This window comes from Aulonocara stuartgranti, assembly GCF_965226115.1.
Source record: "Aulonocara stuartgranti genome assembly, chromosome: 19".
Lineage (NCBI taxonomy): Eukaryota > Metazoa > Chordata > Actinopteri > Cichliformes > Cichlidae > Aulonocara > Aulonocara stuartgranti.
The window spans coordinates 21,077,206-21,100,443 of record NC_138955.1 but is presented as its reverse complement, the minus strand read 5'-3'; the positions used below and the strand labels follow the sequence as shown (position 1 = coordinate 21,100,443).

The 23,238-nt window shown below is 44.6% G+C and overlaps 1 protein-coding gene across 2 annotated transcripts in view; it reads left to right on the top strand.

The window, feature by feature from the left end:
* The window catches only part of LOC309695846 (interferon-inducible GTPase 5-like), a 28,142-nt gene extending 5,109 nt beyond the window's left edge, over positions 1-23,033 (top strand). The window contains exons 1-5 of one of the 2 annotated variants that reach the window (XM_082516791.1): positions 1,392-1,486; positions 12,552-13,116; positions 19,759-19,949; positions 20,574-21,144; positions 21,951-23,033. In XM_082516791.1, coding sequence (XP_082372917.1) covers positions 12,567-13,116; positions 19,759-19,949; positions 20,574-21,144; positions 21,951-22,573 — 1,935 coding nt within the window. In that variant the 5' untranslated portion in view covers positions 1,392-1,486; positions 12,552-12,566 and the 3' untranslated portion in view covers positions 22,574-23,033. Of the gene's footprint in view, positions 1-1,391; positions 1,487-12,551; positions 13,117-19,758; positions 19,950-20,573; positions 21,145-21,950 lie in introns of those variants that run through there. The other variant, XM_082516790.1, reaches the window with a different exon arrangement.
* The last annotated feature ends 205 nt before the right edge of the window (positions 23,034-23,238 follow it).

The window sequence follows — 23,238 nt, the reverse complement described above, 5'->3', positions numbered from 1 at the left end:
TCTCAGGTCCTTAATGGGGTCACAATAACAAATTATGTTTTTTACTTTAATATTTGAGAGACACAATAGTTTTAAGTAAAAACAGACCGGAAGGCATTATAGCATATGTACATTTTATTTGAATGATTTTGAGGATTTCAGCTTTTGAAGTTTTTACAATGAATATTAAATCACTGATAGTGCACTTTTTCATTTAGATTATTATTATTATGATGATGATTATTATGATTATGATTATTATTACTACTATTATCATTACTATTATTACTACTACTATCACAGTGTATGCTTTTAGGAAGAATGTCAGTTTGTTATGAATGTTGGAAATGTTATTCAGGGAGGGCAGATTGTGTTTTTTTTTGTTGGTGTTGTGATCCTGTTTTATGAAAAACAAGGACGGTAAAATAAAGACATGTTTGTGCTTCAACAAACAAGAACGTAATGAATCTAATCTGACTGTGCATCGCATGTAAAGAACCCCTCATAACTAATGAATAGATTTTTTTTAAAACTTCATCAGGGTGTGAATAATGACTTTTCCCAACATGGTGGTCAATACAAGTGCTACATTTCTCCAAAGACTCCAAACCTGAACTGAGGAGAATAAAGTTGCAAAAAGGAGAATGGAGTCATGTCTCTCTGAGGGTGCAACACTGACATTCTTCCTAAAAGCATACACTGTGACAGCAGTAGTATTAATAATAATCTAAATGAAAAAGTGAACTATCAGTGCGTTTACTTATCACTCCCCACTTTCTGTGTTTGATATCAGCAGGGAGTGATGAGCTCACAGCCAACAGCTCTGCTGCTGTAATGAAACAATCCAAACATCAGTCTGGCTAAAAGGTAAACATGATGTGAAAAACTGCTATTGGAGTTGTTTTTTGAAGTAAACAGTGAAAGTTAGCTGTCAGGTTAAATAAACACTAAATGAACACTACAGTTCTCTCCAGCAGAGGGCGCAGTTTGTCAAGATATTTAGCTCTGCTCTTCACTCTGCACTTCTTGTAAATCAGCTGCTTTACACACACTGCTGCACACATGAAGGGGCTGACTGGATTTAATTTGGATAATTTGCTTCTGTTTTATAATCTAAAATATGAAAAGCATCTAAACTGTCTTCATACGCCAGGGCGTAGAAACAGGATGTCAGGATTTCATCTAAGTCCTGTATCACCTCAGACTCACAAAATAATTACTCATATAGTTCCACTGTTGAGGGGAAACTCCTGTAAAACTGATGGCTTTCACAAAAATCAAATGGCTGAAGTGATATGTGTGGAAGGCAGAACGCCAGTCCTATTTGTTATGTCACCAGTTTAAATAGTTTCACTTGCTGTTTTCAGGGGGAGGGGCTAAAGACACCAAACAGGTAAAAAAAAGAAAAGAAAGTTTGAGCCAGTACAAGGATCCAGTCCGCGCAGACCGCGTCATCAGAGTTACTGCTGAATAAAGTATTCATCATCTTTCCAGCACCAACACGCAGGTAAACCATCTATGTCCTGTTTCTTCTTATTTGTTGTTAATCTCGACAGAACCGAGTAAGTGCGTAGATTTGTCTGTGCGTGTCTGTTTGTCACTAAAGCAGCTCGAGCAGCAGTAGCTACAAGAAAAAGGAAACGGGGGGGGGGGGGGGGGGGAATTCACGTAATGGAATTTTCCAAACGATAAGAAACGTCATTAGAGGAAAAACAACATCAAAATAAGAAAGAGAGAAAGAAACGATTATTGTTTGCCCAAAGTGTAACCTGCCGCCACTGAAGGTAATAGAATCACTTCCTTACATTCAGTTACTGCACTTTCAGAGATCTACTCTAATCAAGCTTTTATCACATTTTGAACGAACATTAAAAGAAGATTAGAAGGAAATATTAATAACTGTTCAGTATATAAGATGGAAGTTACTAAATAATTAAAAAAACCAAACATTTTTCTACAAATTAGTTTTTTGTTATTGTTGTTGTTTTTCCATTTCCCTCTGTTCATTTCAAATTATTTAAATTGGTCAATGTTCTGCTACAGACACAGCTTTTAAACATAGTCCACAAATTTTTAAAAAGATTGAGAGCAGCACACTTCTACTCCAGCTCCTCCAAAATACTGCAGCAAGAGTCCTGACAGGGACTAGAAAGAGAGAGCAGATTTCTCCTGTTTTGGCTTCCTGTTAAATCCAGAATTCAAAATCCTGCTCCTCACATACAAGGTCTTAAATAATCAGGCCCCATCTTATCTTAATGACCTTGTAGTACCATATCACCCTATTAGAGCACTTCGCTCTCGCACTGCAGGCCTACTTGTTGTTCCTAGAGTATTTAAAAGTAGAATGGGAGGCAGAGCCTTCAGTTTTCAGGCGCCTCTTCTGTGGAACCAGCTTCCAGTTTGGATTCAGCAAGGTGTTTAGAAATGTTGTGTGTGGCTGAGTTTATGCTGCTAACAATGGGTCTGAGTGGAACACCTTTGTGGATCTTAGGAAGTCCGTAAATACAGGGTATGGCATCCCCTGGGTATAGGGGATGATATGTAGGGTGTATTAAATCCAGTTCTTTGTATTCTTCAACGGCCAAGAAAGACACAACTCAAAGTGGTCTAACGCAAAAGATCTTTAATTTTACATTTTCCAGAAAATGGAGACTTAGCACGCCCAGCAACGCCAGCTCAAGTCTCAGGCAGAAAACAGGAAGCCTGATTATTTATATTCTCCCTCTAGACGTCACACACACTTTAAGTTTCGATCAAACACTCAGTTTCACTTTCTGCCTGCAGCTCCTCATATTCTGCAAAAACATGCAGTTTCCTGTCAGCCTGCGACCTGGTCAAGTCTGGGTCTCTCATAAAACAATCTAATCAGCAAATAAGCATTATGATTATATATTTAAGTCCCATCAGAGCCCCTCTTGACCTTTCCCCCAGAAAGGTCACCATATTTCTATTAGTTAACCTAATTCACTGACTCCCTTAATAACTACTGTGAACTAAAAACAGATATACCGTATTTTCACGACCATAAGGCGCACTTAAAAGTCTTAGATTTTCTTCAAAAAGTACGACGCGCCCTATAGCGCAGTGCGCCCTGTGTGTTGTAAGGAGGATGTAGTAGAGAACACCATGAGAACGCTAAAGGGTGAAGTGTGGGCGTTGATCGTATATACCGGACAATCGCACATACCTGTATAAAAGGACAGGTATGTGCATTATGTGGAACATCGTTGTTTTAACAACCCTGAAAATGGCAAAGAGACACGCTTATGAAGCACTGTCACGGGGTCCCCTTCCAGACCTCTCCCGGACAAACACAGGCGTAGTCGGTAAGGTATTAGTGTGGATACTTTATTTGAAACGGCCTCCCCAGTGCATAAAAAGATGGTTACAAAGACATAAAACTGAGATCCGCGCTACACAGCCTGTGTGTTACAACACACTCCCCTTCATATCCGGCTCGCCGTCTCTTATATCCCGTAACCCCTCCCCCTTGGCGTCACCACCAATTCTTTATTCTAACTTTAATCCCCGTCTCCCTCCCCCAGAATTTCTTTTTCATTATACACTCACAAAACATATACATTGATACAGGCTCTCAACTATTTCCCGGAAGTCTACCCGACTTCATATACACATTAACGGCCCACGTAATGAGGCCATTCTCATGACGGTCCAGACACACGTGAACTCATTATTTAAACCCCACACCCCCATACCATCGGCTTGCGTCACCCTGCACGATTGGCGATCCCCCGCACGTCTCCCCGACCGACGCCCTTAACAAGTAAGTGGGAACCAAAATCTAGCCACCCCCGATGCGGCTCACAACTTGCTCCTCACCCCTTTTATTCCTCTACTCGGTCGTCAGAAAGATACGCCGCCCCGGGTGCCAAATCGAACTAATGGTGGCGATCTAATGGTGGCGGTGCCATACTCAGCGGACTCTGCCTTGAGACGGGTCACTCCGTCACAAGCACAGTTTAAACTGAAGGCCATCAGCTATGCGGAGGAACATGGAAATCGAGCAGCGGCGAGAGAATTTAAGATTAACGAATCGATGGTTTGCAAATGGAGGAAGCTAGAAAACAAGCTCCGGCAGGTCAAGAAAATGCAGCTGAGTTTCCGCGGACATAAGGCGAGGTGGCCCGAGTTTGAGGAAAGACTCGAGCGGTGGATCATCGAGAAAAGAACGAGTGGGAGAAGCGTTTCGACGGTCACCATTCGGCTAAAAGCAGTTTCACTAGCTGAAGAGATGAACATTGAACATTTCCAAGGAGGTCCGTCTTGGTGCTTTCGTTTTATGAAACGGTGCCATTTTTCCATCCGGACCAGGACTACGGTAGCGCAGCAACTTCCAGCGGATTATAAGGAAAAGCTGGCCATCTTCCGCTCCTACTGCAGCAAACACATCGGCGACAAAAACATCCAGCCCAGCCACATCACTAACATGGACGAGGTCCCGCTCACTTTCGACATCCCGGTGAGTCACACTGTGGAGAAGAAGGGGACCAGCACGGTAGCGATACGCACAACGGGGTATGAAAAGTCATCTTTTACTGTTGTGGTTGGCTGCCATGCTAATGGACAGAAACTGCCGCCTATGGTGATTTTTAAGCGAAAGACTTTGCCTAAAGAGAAGTTTCCAGCAGGAATCATCATTAAGGCAAATGAAAAGGGCTGGATGGATGAGGAAATGATGAAAGAGTGGCTGAGGGAGGTGTATGTAAGGAGACCAGGTGGTTTTTTCCACGCATCACCATCGCTCTTAATCTGTGACTCTATGCGTGCCCATCTCACAGCCGATGTGAAAAAACTAGTGAAACAAATGAACTGTGAGCTTGCTGTCATTCCGGGAGGCCTGACAAAGGAATTCCAACCGCTGGACATCGGTGTGAACCGCCCGTTCAAAGTAAGGCTGCAAGCGGCCTGGGAGCGATGGATGACCGATGGAGACCATAGTTTCACCAAGAGTGGAAGGCAGCGCCGGGCGAGTTACGCCACAATTTGCCAATGGATTGTTGATGCTTGGGCTAACATGGCTGCTGGCACTGTTGTTCGAGCTTTCGCAAAAGCCGGCATCATTTCCAAGGAGCCGCACGGCACGGAAAGTGACTCTGACAGTGAAGAAAGTGAACCTGGCATGTTTGATGGAGATTTAGCGCAGCTGTTCAATTCAGACACAGAGGATGAGGACTTCGATGGGTTTGATTGATGATAAAAATGTGAGTACCAAACTTTGTTTTGCTCCTGCTTTATTTTTAAATACGCACACTTGTATGCTTGTGTGTTGTTGATGATGACGATTACTGGTAATAAAAATGTGAGTAAGGTACCGAACTCAGGTTTGCTCCCGCTTTATTTTTAAATACGCATACGGTACTTGTATGCGCCCTATAATCCAGTGCGCCTTATGTGTGTGTTAAATACGGTAATGGCACACATAACTGAGACTGCGCCTTTTAGTACAGTGCGTCTTATGGTCGTGAAAATACGGTACTCAGCTTTTCTGGTAAAAGGTCCTACATTACTTTTGTCACTCTTTGGAAACAGCCTCTATAGAGTTAAAATTTAAAATTTACTCCTGGTTTTTCACCCCCTCTAGGGGTAACATATATCCGGCCTTAACACTATTCTCGGGCAATTTACATCACATAGGAATCCTGCAAACTATTCCTAAAGTCCCTCTCATTACTCTACTTTCATGCTCACATTTAACCTGTGTCTAACGAGCTTTTAGTCTCCTAAACAACACATTTTCTGGAGCTGTGGTTCTCTGTGCTCTGTTATTCTTTTCGGGGTCCCCCTTTCTGTGATTGGTTCCCTTCGGTCTCGCACTTCCTTCATTCTCGGCAACCCTTGTGGTCGCTGTTGCCCTGGAATCTCCTGTAAAGGAAACAAAACACCTCTCCCTGCTACGCCTCCAAAACCTATTATGTACATCAATTGTTCTCTTAATTCTTCAAACTTGGTTCAACCTATCATGTTCGGGACTCTCTATTCAATAGGATTAGTCTGATTATGTGTGTAAGCGTGCTGGCATTTATCCATCGGCACTCAAGGTCCTCCCTACAATATATCAGTTCAGTCAGTCACGCTGAACGACGTTTTTGACCTTCGCTTGACTGAGTGACAACTTGTATGAGCACGATTGCAATGTGTGTGTATAAACAATCATTTATACATATATACTCTTCAATGTTCAACCTTTGCCGCCCTCATAAGAAACAGGTCTTTCCTGTTTTGTGGCTCACTCCTCTCTTACCTGATCATGAACATCCTGTACAAAAAAAATGTTGCTCTGCAAGTGCAAAGTTTCCAAGCAAACTGTGTCTCAACTTGCTCTGCAAGCATTTTGTTTTTACATTGACCTTTTACTGCACCCTGTCACCTTTCACTTATTCTACTAAAAAAAAATCAAAGAGAAAATAAAACAAGCATTTTCAATCAATTAAGTTTAAGCATAAAAGCAATTACTTACGAGTAAGTTTTATCATGGGGCGACTGTGGCTCAGGGGGTTGGGAATCGCATCTGTAACCGGAAGGTCGCCAGTTCGATCCCTGGGCTCTCTGTCCTGGTCGTTGTGTCCTTGGGCAAGACACTTTACCCTACTGGTGTTGCAATCAAAATATGGAAATTGTGTATTACAATTTCTGGATCAAAACAGATTTAAGTTTTCACCGATTCCGTGTTTCAACACAGCGGGCGTGATTGTAGGCACCTGCACGGCACCGCAGTCCACGCCCCACCACATATGTACTTTCATTTTGTGAAACATCTTGCAAAACAAATATGACTTTGTGATAGCATAGCTGCAGCTTCTAATCTCCTGTTATCACAAAAAAAAAAAAAAAATCTGAAACAAAAATCAAAGCAAAACAATATAGTATCCAAAATGGGCCTGAAATTAGAAAAAACAAGAGAGTCCAAGTTGCTCTTTTTGATGAGGGGGCTGTATGACAGCATGTTTAAAAGCACCTTGGACAAAGCCAGACATCGGGGCGAATTGATTAGGTCCACAGTACATGACCCTGTTGACACAGCAGATCAATCACACTCTAGAGCAGGGGTCCCCAACTCCAGGCCTCGAGGGCCGGTGTCCTGCAGTTTTTAGATCTCACCCTGGGTCAACACACCTGAATCACCTGATTAGTTCATTACCAGGCCTCTGGAGAACTTCATGACATGTTGAGGAGGTCATTTATCCATTTGAATCAGCTGTGTCAGATCAAGGACACATCTAAAACCTGCAGGACACCGGCTCTCGAGGCCTGGAGTTAGGGAACCCTGCTCTAGATCTTGTTTCAACAAATGGCAGAAACTGAACATTTTAAGTGTTTCCTGAAAACACTTTCTGAGTTAACTTCAATAATTGCTTCCTCCAAACCATCAACGTGTCTTTTAGACCCCATTCCTACAAAACTGCTCAAAGAAGTCCTGCCATTAATTAATGCTTCAATCTTAAATATGATCAACCTATCTCTAATAATCAGCTATGTACCACAGGCCTTCAAGCTGGCTGTAGTTAAACCTTTACTTAAAAAAGATCTCTAGACCCAGCAGTCTTAGCTAATTATAGGCCAATCTCCAACCTTCCTTTCATATCAAAAATCCTTGAAAGAGTAGTTTTCTAGCATATCAAGACTATCTCTCCACACCGTTACATATTCCATATGTACGGGGTACGACCCCCTTGGTCGTGGCGTGTGGATATTTCTTTAAGACACTCTGGCACGCCCGGCTACGCCCCACAGCTTACGTATAAAACAGCTGTGCAGACGGCTCAGCTCCTCCAGCAGGCTCCGGAGACTCACCGTGCTACGCAGGAGATGTCGCGGGGCTTGCGCAAGTGTCCGGCCAGGGTGGGGCGGGCTCGTGCTTCTGTGCCTCCGCCTGCCCCTGCTGCTCCTACTTGGGGTTCTGAAGATCTCCGGACCCAGCTGGAGGCCTTTCGTAGGCGCGGCGGCCGCGCTCAGGCTCGGAGAGGGGGCCAGGATGCCAAGGGACAGTCGTCCTCCAGCCGTCCCACTCCTTCCTGACGTTTCCCTGGGCCAGGCAGGGTTGCCTGGTCAGCCCTGGGGGCGGACCCTTGGGTGGTATCTACCATGACCCAGGGTTATCGCCTTCAGTTTTGCAGCAGACCTCCCCTGACTTCCACTCCAACCTTCACCTCCGTGGCCGACCCAGGTCAGGGCCGGGTGCTGCGGGAGGAACTGGCGTCCCTTCTATCGAAGGGCGGCATACGGGAGGTGGACGCCAGGGACCGCCGGGTGGGGTTCTTCTCCCGTTACGGGATGGGGGTCTCCGTCCCATTCTGGACCTCAGGGGCCTCAATCGCTATCTCTGGCCCCTGAAGTGCAAAATGCCCACGGTCCCAGGGTGCGTCAGGCCATCGCTGCAGGGGACTGGTTTGCCACCATCGACCTGAAGGACGCCTACTTCCAGATCCCTATCTGGCAGGGTCATTGGCGGTTCCTCAGGTTTGGGTTCGAGGGGCGGATCTTCGAGTTCCGCGTCCTCCCCTTTGGCATTTCCCTGGCGCTCCGAACCTTTACCAGGTGCATGGATGCCGCCCTTGCTCCTATGAGGCTGTGGGGCATCAGGGTTCTCAATTATTTGGATGACTGGCTGATCTGCGCTTCCTCGGAAGAACAGTGTCGCAGCCATGTTGCCCTGTTGGTCTCGCATATTCAGGCTCTGGGACTCCGCCTGAATCTCAAGAAGTCCAGGTTGGAGCCTTCCCAAACCACCACCTTTCTGGGCATGTCCCTGGACTCCGTCAAGGCCTTGGGCTCCCTGACAGCAGATCGCCGGAGGGTCCTCGGGGCATGCCTTGCCTCCTTCAGCCTCCACTCTCGGGTGAGCTGGGGACTGTGTCTCCGCCTCATGGGCCTGATGGCTGCTACAGTGCAGGTGGTCCCATTGGCTCTCCTGCACATGAGACCGGTTCAGCGTTGCCTGCTGTCTCTCGGCCTCTGCCCGCAGCGGTCACACCTGTCCACCGTGTTGGTTTCCCGGTGGACAGGTGGTGGAGGGACCCTGTCAATCTCCGACAGGGTCAGGCAATGGGTCCTGTGACTCGCTGGCAGGTGGTCTTCTCAGACGCCTCCCCAGTCGGCTGGGGGGCGGTCCACGAAGGTTGCGGGGTCAGCGGCCACTTGTCGGGCCTATGGTTGTCCCGACAAATCAATGTCCTGGAGTTGCGGGCCGCGTTCCTGGCACTTCAGCTTTTTTCTCCTCGGCTGCAGGGGTTTCACGTTATTGTCCGGACGGACAGCACCGTGGCGGCCGATGATCCCCTCCCTTTGGGCTGGGATGCCCTGGCACACCCCTGGCCCCGGGTCCCCTGGCCCCGGGTCCTCCTGTACGCCTTCCCTCCCTTCTCCCTCCTTCACTCGGTCCTCTGTCGAGTTCAGACCGAGGAGATGTGGCTCATTCTGGTGGCCCTGCTATGGCCTCACATGCCCTGGTTTTCAGCCATTCCACCCTTCCTGGACGGCGTGCCCTGGCCGCTCCCGATTTGGAGGGACCTCCTGTCGCAGGCCGCGGGGGCTCTGTTCCATCCTTTCCTGGCAGGGTTGCGGCTGACTGCCTGGCCCCTGAGAGGGAGGGTCTCGGCGCCTTAGGCCTCCCTGCCTCGGTCATTGACACCATGCAGGAGTCTCGGGCGCCTTCCACCAGGGCTGCTTACCGCTACCGCTGGGGACTGTTCGCCGCCTGGTGCACCCCCATGGCGCGACGGTGGACGCCATCCTGAGCTTCCTGCGGTCCCAGCTGAAGGCTGGCAGGGCCGCCGCCACATTGCGTGGCCTGGTGGCTGCAATTAAGGCTGTTCGCCTCAGTCGCTCAGCAATTAGTGACGCCGATGCCATCTTGATTTCCCGATTCCTGAGAGGCGCCCATCGCCTCACGGCTTGTGCGCCGCCGTCTGCGGTCCCCCCCCCTGGGATCTGGACCTGGTCCTTGGTGCCCTTGTGCATCCTCCCTTCGAACCTCTGCACGAAGCGGGGTTGAACTGGCTGCCGCTCAAGACCACTTTTCTCCTCGCTATTACGTCTGCTAGACGAATCGGCGAGCTGCAGGCCCTGTCGGTCCATCGTGACTGTTGGAGATGGCTACCGGATGGTCAAGGGGTGGTCCTTCGGCCTAACCCCGCCTTCCTGCCAAAGTCCCTCTCCGATTTTCACCTCTCCCAGTCGGTTGAGCTGCGGTCAGCCCCCACTGACGGTCTGGATCGGGAGGCGGTGCAGCGTCTCCGGGCCCTGTGCCCCGTTCGTGCACTGGTGCTGTACGTTGCTCGTACTCAGCCGTTTCGTTCCACAGGCCAACTGTTCATCTCGTTCCATCCGGGGTTGCTTGGCAAGCCCCTGTCCAAGCCCCGGTTGTCCCGCAGGGTCGTAGAGGCCATCCGCCAGGCTTATGACAGTGGCACGGACACGGTCGGGGCTGAAAGCCGACAGCTTGCTGTCTGATGTTTCGGCGGGTCGCGCTTTGTGTTTACGCCCTTCTTGCGCTGATTCTAAAGCTGCAGGTTTTATCTCTCTCCAAACAATATTGACTGAACCAGCAGCAAAAGAAGATCCAAACTTCGCTTCACATAAACATCGTCATGGATTCACTTTGACTTTTTACTGTTTTGCTTCCACCACGATAAAATCACACTACATGCACAGCTCTCTCTCTCTCTCTCTCTGTACTTCAACAACAGTTTCCCGTCTAAAAATCTGTTTTCTGCATTATTCACTTGCTTGTTATGCACAAGTCTACCGTTGTTTACAGCGCTGTCGGACGCTGTTTTTTTTTCCCTTTTACTTACTTCCGGAAAGAAAGCCTCATTTCTGCTGTTCAATACTGAACAAATTTAAACTTTTTAAAATTATGCAAAATTGCAAAACTCTCAGCTGTGTCTCTAATCAAACCTCTGTAACTTTGCTCTGCTTCACTTCAGCAGCATCAGGTCATGTTCATGTGTTGATTAATGGTTTTCTTTCGTTTTTGATCTACTGCAGAATATTTGTATAAAATCCCAGACCAGGAAAATCATCTTCACATTTTTCTGTTTTATCTTCAGCTACTTTGACACAAAGGCCTCTGCTGTGATGCTCACCCCTTTGATAAAGTCTCACAAGTGTCAGCTTTCTTTTTATAGATATAAAAATATGTAAATGTACTGATGAATGATCTGAATTATAATATATATATATATATATATATCGTTATATGCCAAATAACTATATTTGTAAGATTTAAATGTGCCGTTGCTCACAAGTAAAATGTGAAATAATCAGCAGCTTGTTTTGATTTCAATATTTATTTCCCATAATAAGTTCAACAGGGTAGATGTACTTAAGGAACTTCAGTCTGAGACTTCAATTTCAGATGAATAAAGGCAAATATTGCAAACTACACAAAAGGCAGCCCATATGACAAAAAAGCTAAGAGACGTAGAGATTCCAGTCTTGGTCGATATAGTGGGCAGTAAGGCTAAGGTAAGTTTCTGACGTGTGACTTGACCACATGTCGGATGTAGTAGCGAAGAACGACACAGTTTGTAGCTCCTTCTCAACAGCCTCATGGCACTCTCTATATAGCTTTGGAAGCGCTGTCTGAGAGAAATGTTTACGTCCATGGAGTTTGTAACAAGGATCCAGTACCTTAATTAGCTGCTTGAATCCTTCATTTTCGACCGTGTTTATTGGTAGCATGTCTTTAGCAAGACAGTAGGCTATGGCATTCGTTATGTCGCTGTCTCTTAGCTTTTTTGTCATATGGTAAGATGCTGGAGAAAGCCGACTCAATTGACTGTTGCTGCTTCGCAGGGATTCCCCTGGTTGTTTTCGATGACGAAAGCACTTTCAGTCAGAGATTGAGCGTGCTCTAGTGGGTGGCACTGCTTCAGGTGATCAAAAAGGTTTGTGACTTTGTGGGAACATGCTTTTGGCACAATTTACAGTGCGCGCTACTCTGTTTTTTGTAAGACTTCAAATAGCCAAAATACCTCCACACTATGCAACTTCTATGGCCTTCCTTTCGACAATCTCTCCGGCATTGGAACCATCATCTGTTTTCTCTTCGGTAACCTTCGGTCACGCTCTCGGTTGATTTTTCTCTAGTCGGCACACTCATTACCCGCCTCCATTACCCGGCCGGCACGGCAGCTGGCTGCTTCCCAAACAAATACAGTACACATGTGCGGCTTGGCACTTGTGCTGTACGTAACAAGTCATGTGACGTGACGCTGCGGCTGTGATTGGTTCGGCTTTTTTAAGAGAGGAAGAGAGAGAGAGAGAGATGTCTATCGCAATAGTTTCATTTTTCTATCGAGAAAAAGTTGTTTCGCAATACATATCGTTATCGTTCTATCGCCCAGCTCTACTCCTCGGATATTATGGCAGTAGACCTGCCAGGAATTTTTAAGAACTTAAAATTTTCAGTGCCTTGAAATGTTTTAAGACAATTTCAATGCACTGAAATGGTCTTGACATCATACAGTTTTGTATGTTAACTGAAAAAAAAATTAGGTATTATTATTTTCCCAGTTGTGTAATAACTTTCAACATCTCTCTTACTGCAGTTATCGAGGATCAGGATGGCTGTTCAAACTGACTGTAAATCAGCTACAAAAGAAATTAAAGCTCTACAACTCCATGACAAACCAACAGCTGCTGGAACAGTCAAGGAGCCACTGGGGATGGACCGCATCACACTGAATATCGCCATCACTGGGAAAACTGGTTCTGGCAAATCCACCTTTGTTAATGCCTTCAGAGGTGTGAGTGATGACGACGAGGGAGCTGCTCCTACTGGTGTTACAGAATGCACCATGGAGGTTAAAGAATACTTCCATCCAAACTATCCCAATGTTAAATTCTGGGATCTTCCTGGAGTTGGTACCACAAATTTTCCATCTGACACGTACCTGGAACGTGTTGGATTTGAGAAGTTTGACTTCTTCATCATCATCTCAGCTGTTCGGTTCAACGAGAATGATGTGAAACTCGCTCAGGAGATTCAGAAGATGGAGAAAAAGTTCTACTTTGTTCGCTCAAAGATTGATGACGATATAAATGCTGAGAGAAAAAAGAGAAACTTCAGTGAAGAGGACACTCTGACAAAAATCAGCGACGACTGCATTCAAGGTGAGCGACCTCGTTCAGATGCAAAATAACACAGGTCTGAAAAAAATTTCAGCTGCATGAGATATTTTTGTTAAATGTTATGTTTTTTATGGTGCTAAATCAAAAAATGATCTCCATGTCCCTCCATCACGTACAGTTTCTCTTCAAAACATGAGGAGCTTACATTAAAAAAAGCACAACAGCGATGAAAAAAATCAATGTTTTATTACAATTAATTATGCATAAGTGTTCTGAGATCCATTACCTTTGGCTGTGAACAGAATAAACCTTTTGGGACATGATCATCTGATTTCTTCATACCGCCAAACACAACAACCCCCCCCCCCCAATTTCTATTTGCATTTTGCATTAATTAATGTATGAAATCATTATTGGATGTTTTTTTGACTCAGGTATAGGATGCCAGATTTCAGTTTAAAAAGGGAAATTTTGTCACAAACTGAAAGCAGGGACTCAAGCGCAGAGCAGGTTGACGTCTCAGAACACGATTTATTTACACACCAGTGCAATAATATATACAGTGACGGGGGAAATTCAGGGTTCCAGGGGATTAGGGGAAGGCTCTCTCTCTCACACGCTCGCTCACGTCCTCTCATCCGATTCACACACGTTCGTACCACGGGGAGGTCACAGGTCCGGGAAGATAAACTGGAACAAGAAGGGGAGAAATCACTCACAAATCACGAAGGTAGGGCGTAAAGGTATAAGACCACGGGAGCTGGAAGGAAAGACTAACGTCAGAAGCACAATCATCCAGCGATGAGGGGATCTGTGGCCCAGCCTCAAATAGTAGATGGGTAATCAGCTGATCGCCAACAGCTGTGTGAGCCAAGGGCAGGAGCCAGCTGTGAGCTCCGCCCAGGCAGAGAGGTAGGGGAGAGAGAGAGAAAGCAAAAACACAAGTGTAGCCTTGTGAGGCCGGCTGGGCAGGCACGGGGACCATGACAAATTTTTACGTTTAATAAAAACTAAATGCATTTTGCAAGAAAACCTGATAAGATGGAATTTTTTAAATATTTTTCCCGGTTTCAGTGAGTAAAACTCTAGAAGTAACAACCCAAATTTCTCTTTAGTTTTTTGGTTGCAGACCTGTGTGATTTGTACCTGAGGTCAGTTTCTGGATTTAATGATGGTGTTAGTTTCAGCTGCAACTGGACAATAAAATAATTTAAATCTGCTTTGAGGAAGTTTTATTATACTGAACACTAACTGTGTGGCTGGAGGATGTACTGCTTCTGTACCTTGAAGTGTGATATCCAAATTTGTTTACATCACTCAACACAAGCAGAACTGCATCACTGCAGCAGAAGCACATCTCTGTATAGTGACAGTTCTTATGATTTAAACAGGCAAATGTCCAGCATTCACACTACAGGTGAACAATAGTCAAAGACAGATGTTTCCCCGTTATGTCGATATCAGTACACACCTACACAGCATGTCAAAAAACCGTGAAAAAAAGCCACAGGATATTAAAACATACATGAATGATTACAGGTAAGGGTCTCTATATATTAGTATTCACAAAGGGTGTGTTGTGACTTATCTTTACAATTACAGTGGTCCCTCGCTATAACGCTGATCACCTTTTGCAGCCTCACTGTTTCACGGATTCTTTTAGTGCAATTTTGCGTGCTTTTTTTTTTTTTTTTTTTTTGCCTGTCCCGTTTGGTTCTTTTGCCATCAGAATTATTGTCTAAAGGCGAAGAAAGATGGACCAATCCCAGCCTTGCCGTATTGGTCCATTTGATTCACCTTTGCTTTTTTTGTTTATTTTATTTTCATTTGCTGAACACGGGACAGACTTGACTGGGGAAAAGAAAAGGGAGAAAGAAAGAGGGAAAGAAAAACAGCGGGGAAGAGGGACAAGGATAAAGGGCAAAAAACAAAAAAACAAACAGACAAAATATCCATCTATCGATCACCTGGATCACCTGTTGAGAAAGAAAAATGAGAAAACAAGCAGAAGAGAACAAGAGTAATAGAATAAACAACATCACAATGATATATGGGAATATAACAGTAAATACTAAATATTAAACATTATTGTGCAGCACATAAGATCAACAGAACACAGTGTGCTTTGAGGTAGGAGCCAAAAAGGGTGTAGATTGTGTGTGTAAGCACCCGTGTGTACACCTGTGAGCGCGTTTGTATTTAAAAGGTTCCTTCATGTAACGATCTGCTAGGGAGTGTGGGGGGGCCACAGCCCCGTCCTCCAGGGCATGAAGCAGGTATGGAAGAGATCAAAACTCCAGACATCCAGAGGCCCCCAGAACACAAGAGACCAAGGAAGACCAACAGAGGGGCAGCCGCGCCACTATCCCAGAAAGAGCTGAGGAGAGCCCCAGATGAGGGCTCACTCAGCAGCCGCGGAGCAGAAGCCAGGGGGAGTTGCAGTGACGCGCCCGTGAGCTCCGCCGGCAGCCAGCTGTGCCTGAGTGACCGAGCCCCAGGCCGAGAGGCCGGGGGCACCCCACCTCCAGAGTGGCCCGAGCGAGCCCCAGGCTCCAGGACCCGACAAGCAGCCACCAAGGAGTGAGCCGGTGTGTACCTGGACACCCATCCCCGGACACAAAGAACCACCAACGCACCGATGTCTGAGGGAGTCCGCCACCAGCAGGGGAAGTGGTGGTGGGGGGGGATAGGCCTCCATACCTTGGAGGGCCTGAGATGTCCCCAGAGAGGTGGCGTCTGATACCCAACCTGACATATAGACACAGACATACAGGCACACACAGACACAAACATCCATTCTCACCCTCATGCTCTCATATGCACTTACTCCACACTCAACCAACGTGGAGACAGACATAAAGAGACGCTGTACACACAATCACACTCCCCAAGCGTACTCTAAGCCCCGGGTCTAGGTACCCTTGCCCTTGGAGGGGGAAACTGCACCCAGACCCAGGTAGTGTTACCCTTGGGTGGAGTGAAGCAGACTGCCCCGACTCCGCAGCAGCAGGGAGGCCCCACGTTCCAGACCCCAATTGGACGGCCAGCTCCTTCTCCCAGCCCCCCCACCCCACCCCCACCCCCCCGTCCCAACAGGCAACAGAGACCGGGGGTGTGTGAAGACTCCAAACCTCCCTCCGCCCGCTCATATGTAGTGTTGATGCATGTGTGTTCTAAGGTGCATTTAAAACCCAGGAGGGCAGGGAGCTACCTGCCAGAGAGCATCAGTTAAGCACATAGTCCCTCCTGATAGCCCTCAATGTCTACGTGTATTTAAAATTGAGAGGTGGGCAACGACGCCAGGGGTGAGTACACCCTGATGGTCATCTGGATGACGTGTAGCGTGCCCACCCCCAAGATCCTATATGTATGTGTTATTTTATTATATTTTTTTACGAAGGTTAGAACTTTGAGAGTTTAACCCTTGGATGCACAACCTACCAATACCTACACTCTTCCACGAGTGGGGTCAAAAATGACCCCAAATAAAATCAATGCATTTTGCTGTAAACTCGGTTGTTATTCTTCAAAATCTTTAAAACGAAGAGTTGTAATATTTTCATATTTGAGGCATTCCTCATAAAACATGTTTGTGACATGAGGCCCTTTGCATTTTTATTTATTTTTTCATTAATTTTAAGAAATTGGAGTTTTTGTATCACGTATATCACTTTTGTAAGCTTGCTCGGCATATACTGCAAAAACTGGGTCTTCCCTCTGAAAGGCACAAGTTGTTCATCCACTGTAACACAATCACTATGCATGAATTTCTGCCTGCAGTTGACCAGGAACAGGCCCCATATGTAGCAGAAAGCTGCCACGTCGTTTGTTTTCAGTCGGTAGGCTCTGGTCCTCTTGTCATCAAAGTGCAAGACGGGCGAATATCTTTAAATCTTTGAATTTACATAGTGGCCTTGTACAATGGGTTATGCAGAGGACTCCCAAAAAGCACACCGACTGGTACATCCCAGTTCTTCTCACTTCCTGCAAGAATGGTCAATCAAATGAAGGCCAGCTTATGTTTGATTACATTTTTCCACTCTTTTCCCCTGTCTGTGGCTACTCCTTGTGCCTCCATGTTTGTGTATGACAGCACCTCTTCTATTATATTATCAGACATGAACATCTTCCATGCATCTATTGGGGAGACAGTACTAAACCCAGGTGCAAGCCCTGGCCGACTAATTCAGAATATTGTGGCTAGAGCAGTAAGAGGGGCTCATTCTGTTAGACTCAATATCCATTTTCTCTTCAGAGGACTCATCGGAGGACTCCTTTGTGTCTGACTGGCCTTGTTCAGTGGGGGGGACAATAGTCTGGGTCCCCTATATCTGAGATGTCCGATGTCCGAGTCAATGCCTCCGATGGGCTCTTCATCCCATCCGTCCTGGATCATTTGTAGGGCCACAGGGATCCTTGCTGGCCTCATAGCAGCCATGTTACTTTAGCTATTAAAAAAAAAAACATCAGAAAGTACAAAGTTTGAAATGCACAGGAAACTATAAACAGGGCTGCACATAAATGGTCCGCAGGTGTGCATTCGCTGTCAAAATAAAAGACACCCACCAGATAAGAAGTTGGAACGCTCATTTGCGTACATAAGATGTTCTGGAGGAGGACAGACATTTGTTCAGAACTCTTAAAGATATTGAAGAAGCAAGCTCCGTAAGCAATTACTTTGGTGTTCCTCCACCGCAAAAGAAGCGCATATTCTCAGAATTTCTGGGAATACTTTTATTTTGACAGCGAATGCGCACCTGCAGACCACTTATGTGCAGCCCTGACTATAAATCATATATGTTACTGTGTAAAAATTAATTCCTGATCCTTTAGAAGTGTAAGTGGGTCAGTCAGAGTTGCTAAGAATGAAGATTTCATAGAAGATTCCATGGGATCTGCTTAGGGTCATTTTTGACCCCACTTGTGGAAGAGTGGGGTAGTGATACAAAAACTGCATTTTCTTTAAATTAATGAAAAGATAAATAAAAATGCAAATAGCATTGTATTACAAACATATTTTATGAGGAATACCTGGAATATGAATATATTACAACTTTTCTGTTAGGATGCCTGGGTCGTTGACCCAGGGTTTTTGAGTGTATGATATTATTCATATTTTCTAGTTTTTTGGTTTCTTTGAGTTCTGTCTCATGGTTTATGTCTCTGTCTTCTTTAGTTGCTCTGTCTCCCCTATCACCTGCATCCCCTTGTCTAGTTCGCGTCTATGTGTATCCTTAGTTCCTATATCCCCGTGTCCACTCAGTGTTTGTGTCTGCCCTGGTCCCACGTCTCTGTTCCCTCTGTAGTGCCTACATGTGAGGCTGTGTCTTTGTTCAGTCTGTGTTATGTGTTTCCTGTTTTACTTTGAAGGTCTCTGTCTTTTCTCAGTGTGTTCAGTTTACGCTTCTTTGGTCTCGTCAGTTCTGATTTGTCCCAGCTGTGTTTCCCTCCTGTTACTCATTCCCTGATTGCTCCCTCTGTGTATTTAAGCCCTGTGTTTCTCTGTGTCCGTGTCGTGATCTACCGTTTATTTTGAGTTTTTCTAGTTATGTCATGTTGCGTTCAGCATTAAAGCCTTTTTGAGTTCACGTCTGTCTCCGGAGTCTGCACCTTGGGTCCTATTCCTGACTGCACACAGCCTCACCTAACACTTTTCATTTTAAAGATTTTGAAGAAAAACAACCCATGGGGTCATTTTTGACCCCACATGTGCATCTAAGGGTTAAACAAGAGAGAAAAGTGTGAAACTGTTTATTCCTGTCTGAGAAAAGTGTATAAAGTGTGTAGCGACGGGTTTTACAGCCTTAAACCATCTAAAATAATTGTAAAAAAATAAAATAAAATTGGCTACTTGATTTCACCTATTGCTGGTTATTTTTAGAACATAACACCCGCAATAAACGAGGGACCGCTGTATACAAATACTGACTTTTGTTCGGAGGCGCGAGGGAAAAATATTGACAAGTTGAGGAACATCATCTACAGATATACTCGGTAAATGCCCAAGACATCTTGAGAAATGTAAATCGCCGCTTGATTCATCGATTTGGTTGACTTTTTGGGAAAACCCGACCGTAAACAAGACAAGAATATCACACCGGAAACGACACGCCCTGCAGGAGTTTTCCCACCGGAAGTAGCACATGCTAAGATGCACATAGTCTAATAAGGTTCTTCTGCACTGACGTCATCTTTGAGTTCATATATTACTGTTGTCAGACCCCCTCTATTCCCTCAGTCTCCCCTGAAAAATCACACATTAGCCTTCGTGGGATTGTAGACTTTTTCTTGTTGCCTGAAATAAGCTGTTTTGGGGCCTTCCCTTTTAAGGCCACTTCCAACCTCTTTGCTCTGATTGGTTGCCCCTCATTAACAGAATGTTGGAATAGGAGGTGGGTGGGGCTTCTGTGCTCATAGGCAGAGCTGCGGTGACCAAATATAACATTAATTAATGAAATCTCATTAATTCATCTTAAAACACCTGTTTGAAGGAAACAGAATGACTGAATTCAAACAGCATGTTGTGACAAAACAATAACCTGAAACTCACAGTGCTATTCCACAGGGTTGCAGGAAACTGAAGCTGAATCAACTGATAATTCTTTGTAACTAATAATAAGAACAGCTAGCATTTTATATTTTCTTTTTGTGATCGTCACAACATGTTTTCCTTCTGTGACACAGGAGTCAGAGGACTGGGCATCGAGTCTCCACAGGTCTTCCTAGTGTCCAGCTTTGATCTCAGCATGTACGACTTCTCTCTCTTACAAGAGACCTTAGAGAGAGAGCTCCCTGAACTCAAGAGAGTTGCTCTGCTGTTTGCTACACCCAGTTTCAACCTGGAGATCATCAGCAAGAAGAAAGAAGCTTTCAAGGTAAGATTGTATTGCTGCTGTGTTTAGGATCATTGTCCTGTTGATCAGTTAGCAGTACCTGGCTGCTGCTTACCTTAGTAAATCCTGAGGAAGGAGAACTGAGAAAATGTGTTTCTCATGACTGTAACTGTGGCCTGTGTGAAAACACACTGATCAGATCATTGGCTGCTGCTTTAAATCCCAACTGTGACAGGCATCATAGTTTTAGGTTTCAAACATTTCCTGTAACTTCACACAGCATCTCAATTCAGACTGTTTTTACACACTGAAATCTGTGTGCTGGTCTGAGCTGGGATCATTTTCTTTCCAGCCTAACAAACATTTTGTTTTTTAACTTTTCAATTCAGAGATGAAAATGTCAACCACAGATTTATCTTAAGCCCATTTCAATCCAATAAAAATATTTCAGTCCTCTGAGACAGAAAAAGACTAAATATTAAGAAATTAATTATGAATCTCCATAATTTGGCTCCAGCTTATATTTGAGGTATTTTATTTTTGTTTGTGTAATTATTTAATTGTGGAATTTTAGGCCAGTTGTGTGTTATGATGTTAGATCATACATAGTTACATTTCATGCCTCCCAAATCACAAAAGTACATTTTGTCCCCTTTACTGTTTCAGGCTTTAAGTACAAGCACAGATGACGAGTTTGGATTTGCATTAGTTAAAGAAGAAATTAATGAAGCTCTGCTGAAGAATGACCGACCAGCAGCTGCTGCAAAGATCACTGAGTTAATGATGAAGGAGAAAAACATCAGACTAAATATCGCCATCACAGGAGAATCAGGGGCTGGTAAATCCACCTTTGTTAACGCCCTCAGGGACCTGTCCGATGATGATGAGAGAGCTGCTCCTACTGGTGTTACAGAAACCACCTCAGAGGTCACACCGTACCCCCATCCAAAGTATCCCAATGTTACTTTGTGGGATCTTCCTGGGATCGGCACCACCAGGTTTCCAGCTGATAAGTACCTGGAGCTTGTTGGATTTGAGAAGTTTGACTTCTTCATCATCATCTCAGACACTCGCTTCACAGAAAACGATGTGAAACTCGCTCAGGAGATTCAGGGGATGAAGAAAAAGTTCTACTTTGTTCGATCAAAGATTGACAACAATATGCGAGCTGAGAGAAGAAAGAGAGACTTCAATGAAGGCAAGGCTCTGACAAAAATCAGAGAATACTGCATTAAAGGTGAGTGTTCAGTGATCATTTATCCCAGTGTGAGATTAATTTCTGGATGTGTTCTTTAAAAATGTTCACTTTGTGGCTGTGTGTGAATGTAATAACCTTTATTTTCTATTGTTTGCATCATCGCATACTCAGAAAAATTACAAATTAATTTGATTATCAGTGATCACTGAGAGAAGCTGTATGAACTTTATTTGATGTTTCAAGTGTATAAAGTTATTTAGATCTGTCCTCCTGCAGCTGCTGGAGAGGTCAGGCTTTTATTGGACAGCTGAACTTTATAACACTGATCACTCATTAAGCTGCTACTGCCTCTTTCAGGTTGATACCAAAATTTAGGATGAGAACAGATTTTTAATTTATTTGTTCATTTTTGACTGACAAGGTAAAATTATCAATCCAATCAAATTCATTTATTGGGTCAACAATGTATAAACATATAATCAGTTTTATCTCCAGTTTTTGTCTCCATCAACAAACATTATACTTTAGTTGTTTGATGTTTCTTGAAGAACAGCTGCCTGCTGCTGTTAATCTCTAACTCGATGTTTGTTTGGTATTGTTCAGACTCGCTGGGCTGCAGTTTCTCTTCATAATAATCTTACATTAAAAAACACTCTAATCATTCCCGTGACAAACAGCAGCAGATATGATCCAAGATTATTCTAAACTGTACACAACTAAACTATAATCCTTTATAACTCTGTGGAGTCAGAGGAGTTAATGAATCCTGCATGAGAAAGCCTAGTTTTAGATCATTTATTATTTCATACTTAATCTTCACACTGTGTGTTTCTTCTGTGACGCAGGTCTTCAGACACAAGGCATCGAGTCTCCACAGGTCTTCCTGGTGTCCAGCTTTGAGCTCCACCTGTACAACTTCTCTCTCTTACATGAGACCTTAGACAGAGACCTTCCTGCACACAAGAGAGATGCTCTGCTGCGAGCCATGCCCAACTTCAACCCAGAGATCATCAGGAAGAAGAAACAAGCTCTGAAGTCCAGAATAAAATACTGGGCTACTCTGTCTGCAGCTGTAGCAGCTGTTCCAGTTCCTGGTCTTTCTATTGCTGTTGATGCTGTTTTGCTGGTTGGTGTTGTCACAGATTATGTTTTTGCATTTGGTCTCGATGTCCCGTCTCTGAAGAGACTTTCTGACAGAACAGGTGTGCCATACGCTGTTCTGTGTGATGTCATCATTTCACCACTGGCTGCAGCAAAAATAACTACAGGGCTCCTCCTGAAGGTGATAGCCCAACTTGGGGCCGTAGCTGCATTAATTGCAGCAGAGGAAGTATTCAATTGGATTCCATTTATTGGAAGTCTAGTATCAGCGGGTCTCTCTTTCACCACAACTTACAAAATTCTGAAATTGATCCTTGATAAGCTCGCTGATGATGCTCAGAGGGTGTTTGAAAGAGCTTTAGGCTGAACACATCAGTGTGAATCTAAAAGTAAAAGATGAATGAAACTTAAAAAAGTTCAATTGAAATTAATTGAAATGATTAAATATAAATATATTGGAACCAAATCATGTTGCAGCTGCACATTTGAGCCATTATCCTACTATAGCTGATAAATGTATCAGAGGCCTCAGCAGGTCTCATTTCTTCTCATCACATCAATACAGGAACAAATGTGATGTTATTATTCAGATAAAACCTGCTAGAAGAGCTACTGATGTTTTTCTAATCCTTTGTCTGATTTGGTGATGTCGTCACTGTTTACAGATCAGGTGATGTGATAGTTGCTCCTGAAACATCATCGTCTGAATTTCCTCTGTTCGATTTACTTTGTGATTAAACTCTTTTATTATCATATCGTGGCTTACAGCATAATAAATAATTTTAATGCAAAGTGTTTGATGATGAACAGGCGTGTTTGAACAGAAACTGCTCTGTGGTGTTTTTGTCTTGTTGACTGTAGATTGTGATGAGAGTTCACTGCCCTCCAGTGGTCACAGTCAGGAACTACCACACAAATAATACTGCTATGAATCCAAATGTTTATCAACGTTATTCCTGCTTTTCATTAACTCATTCACTGCCAGCCATTTTCAAATCAGGTAACTCCCCACTGCCAGGGTTTTTGAGCATT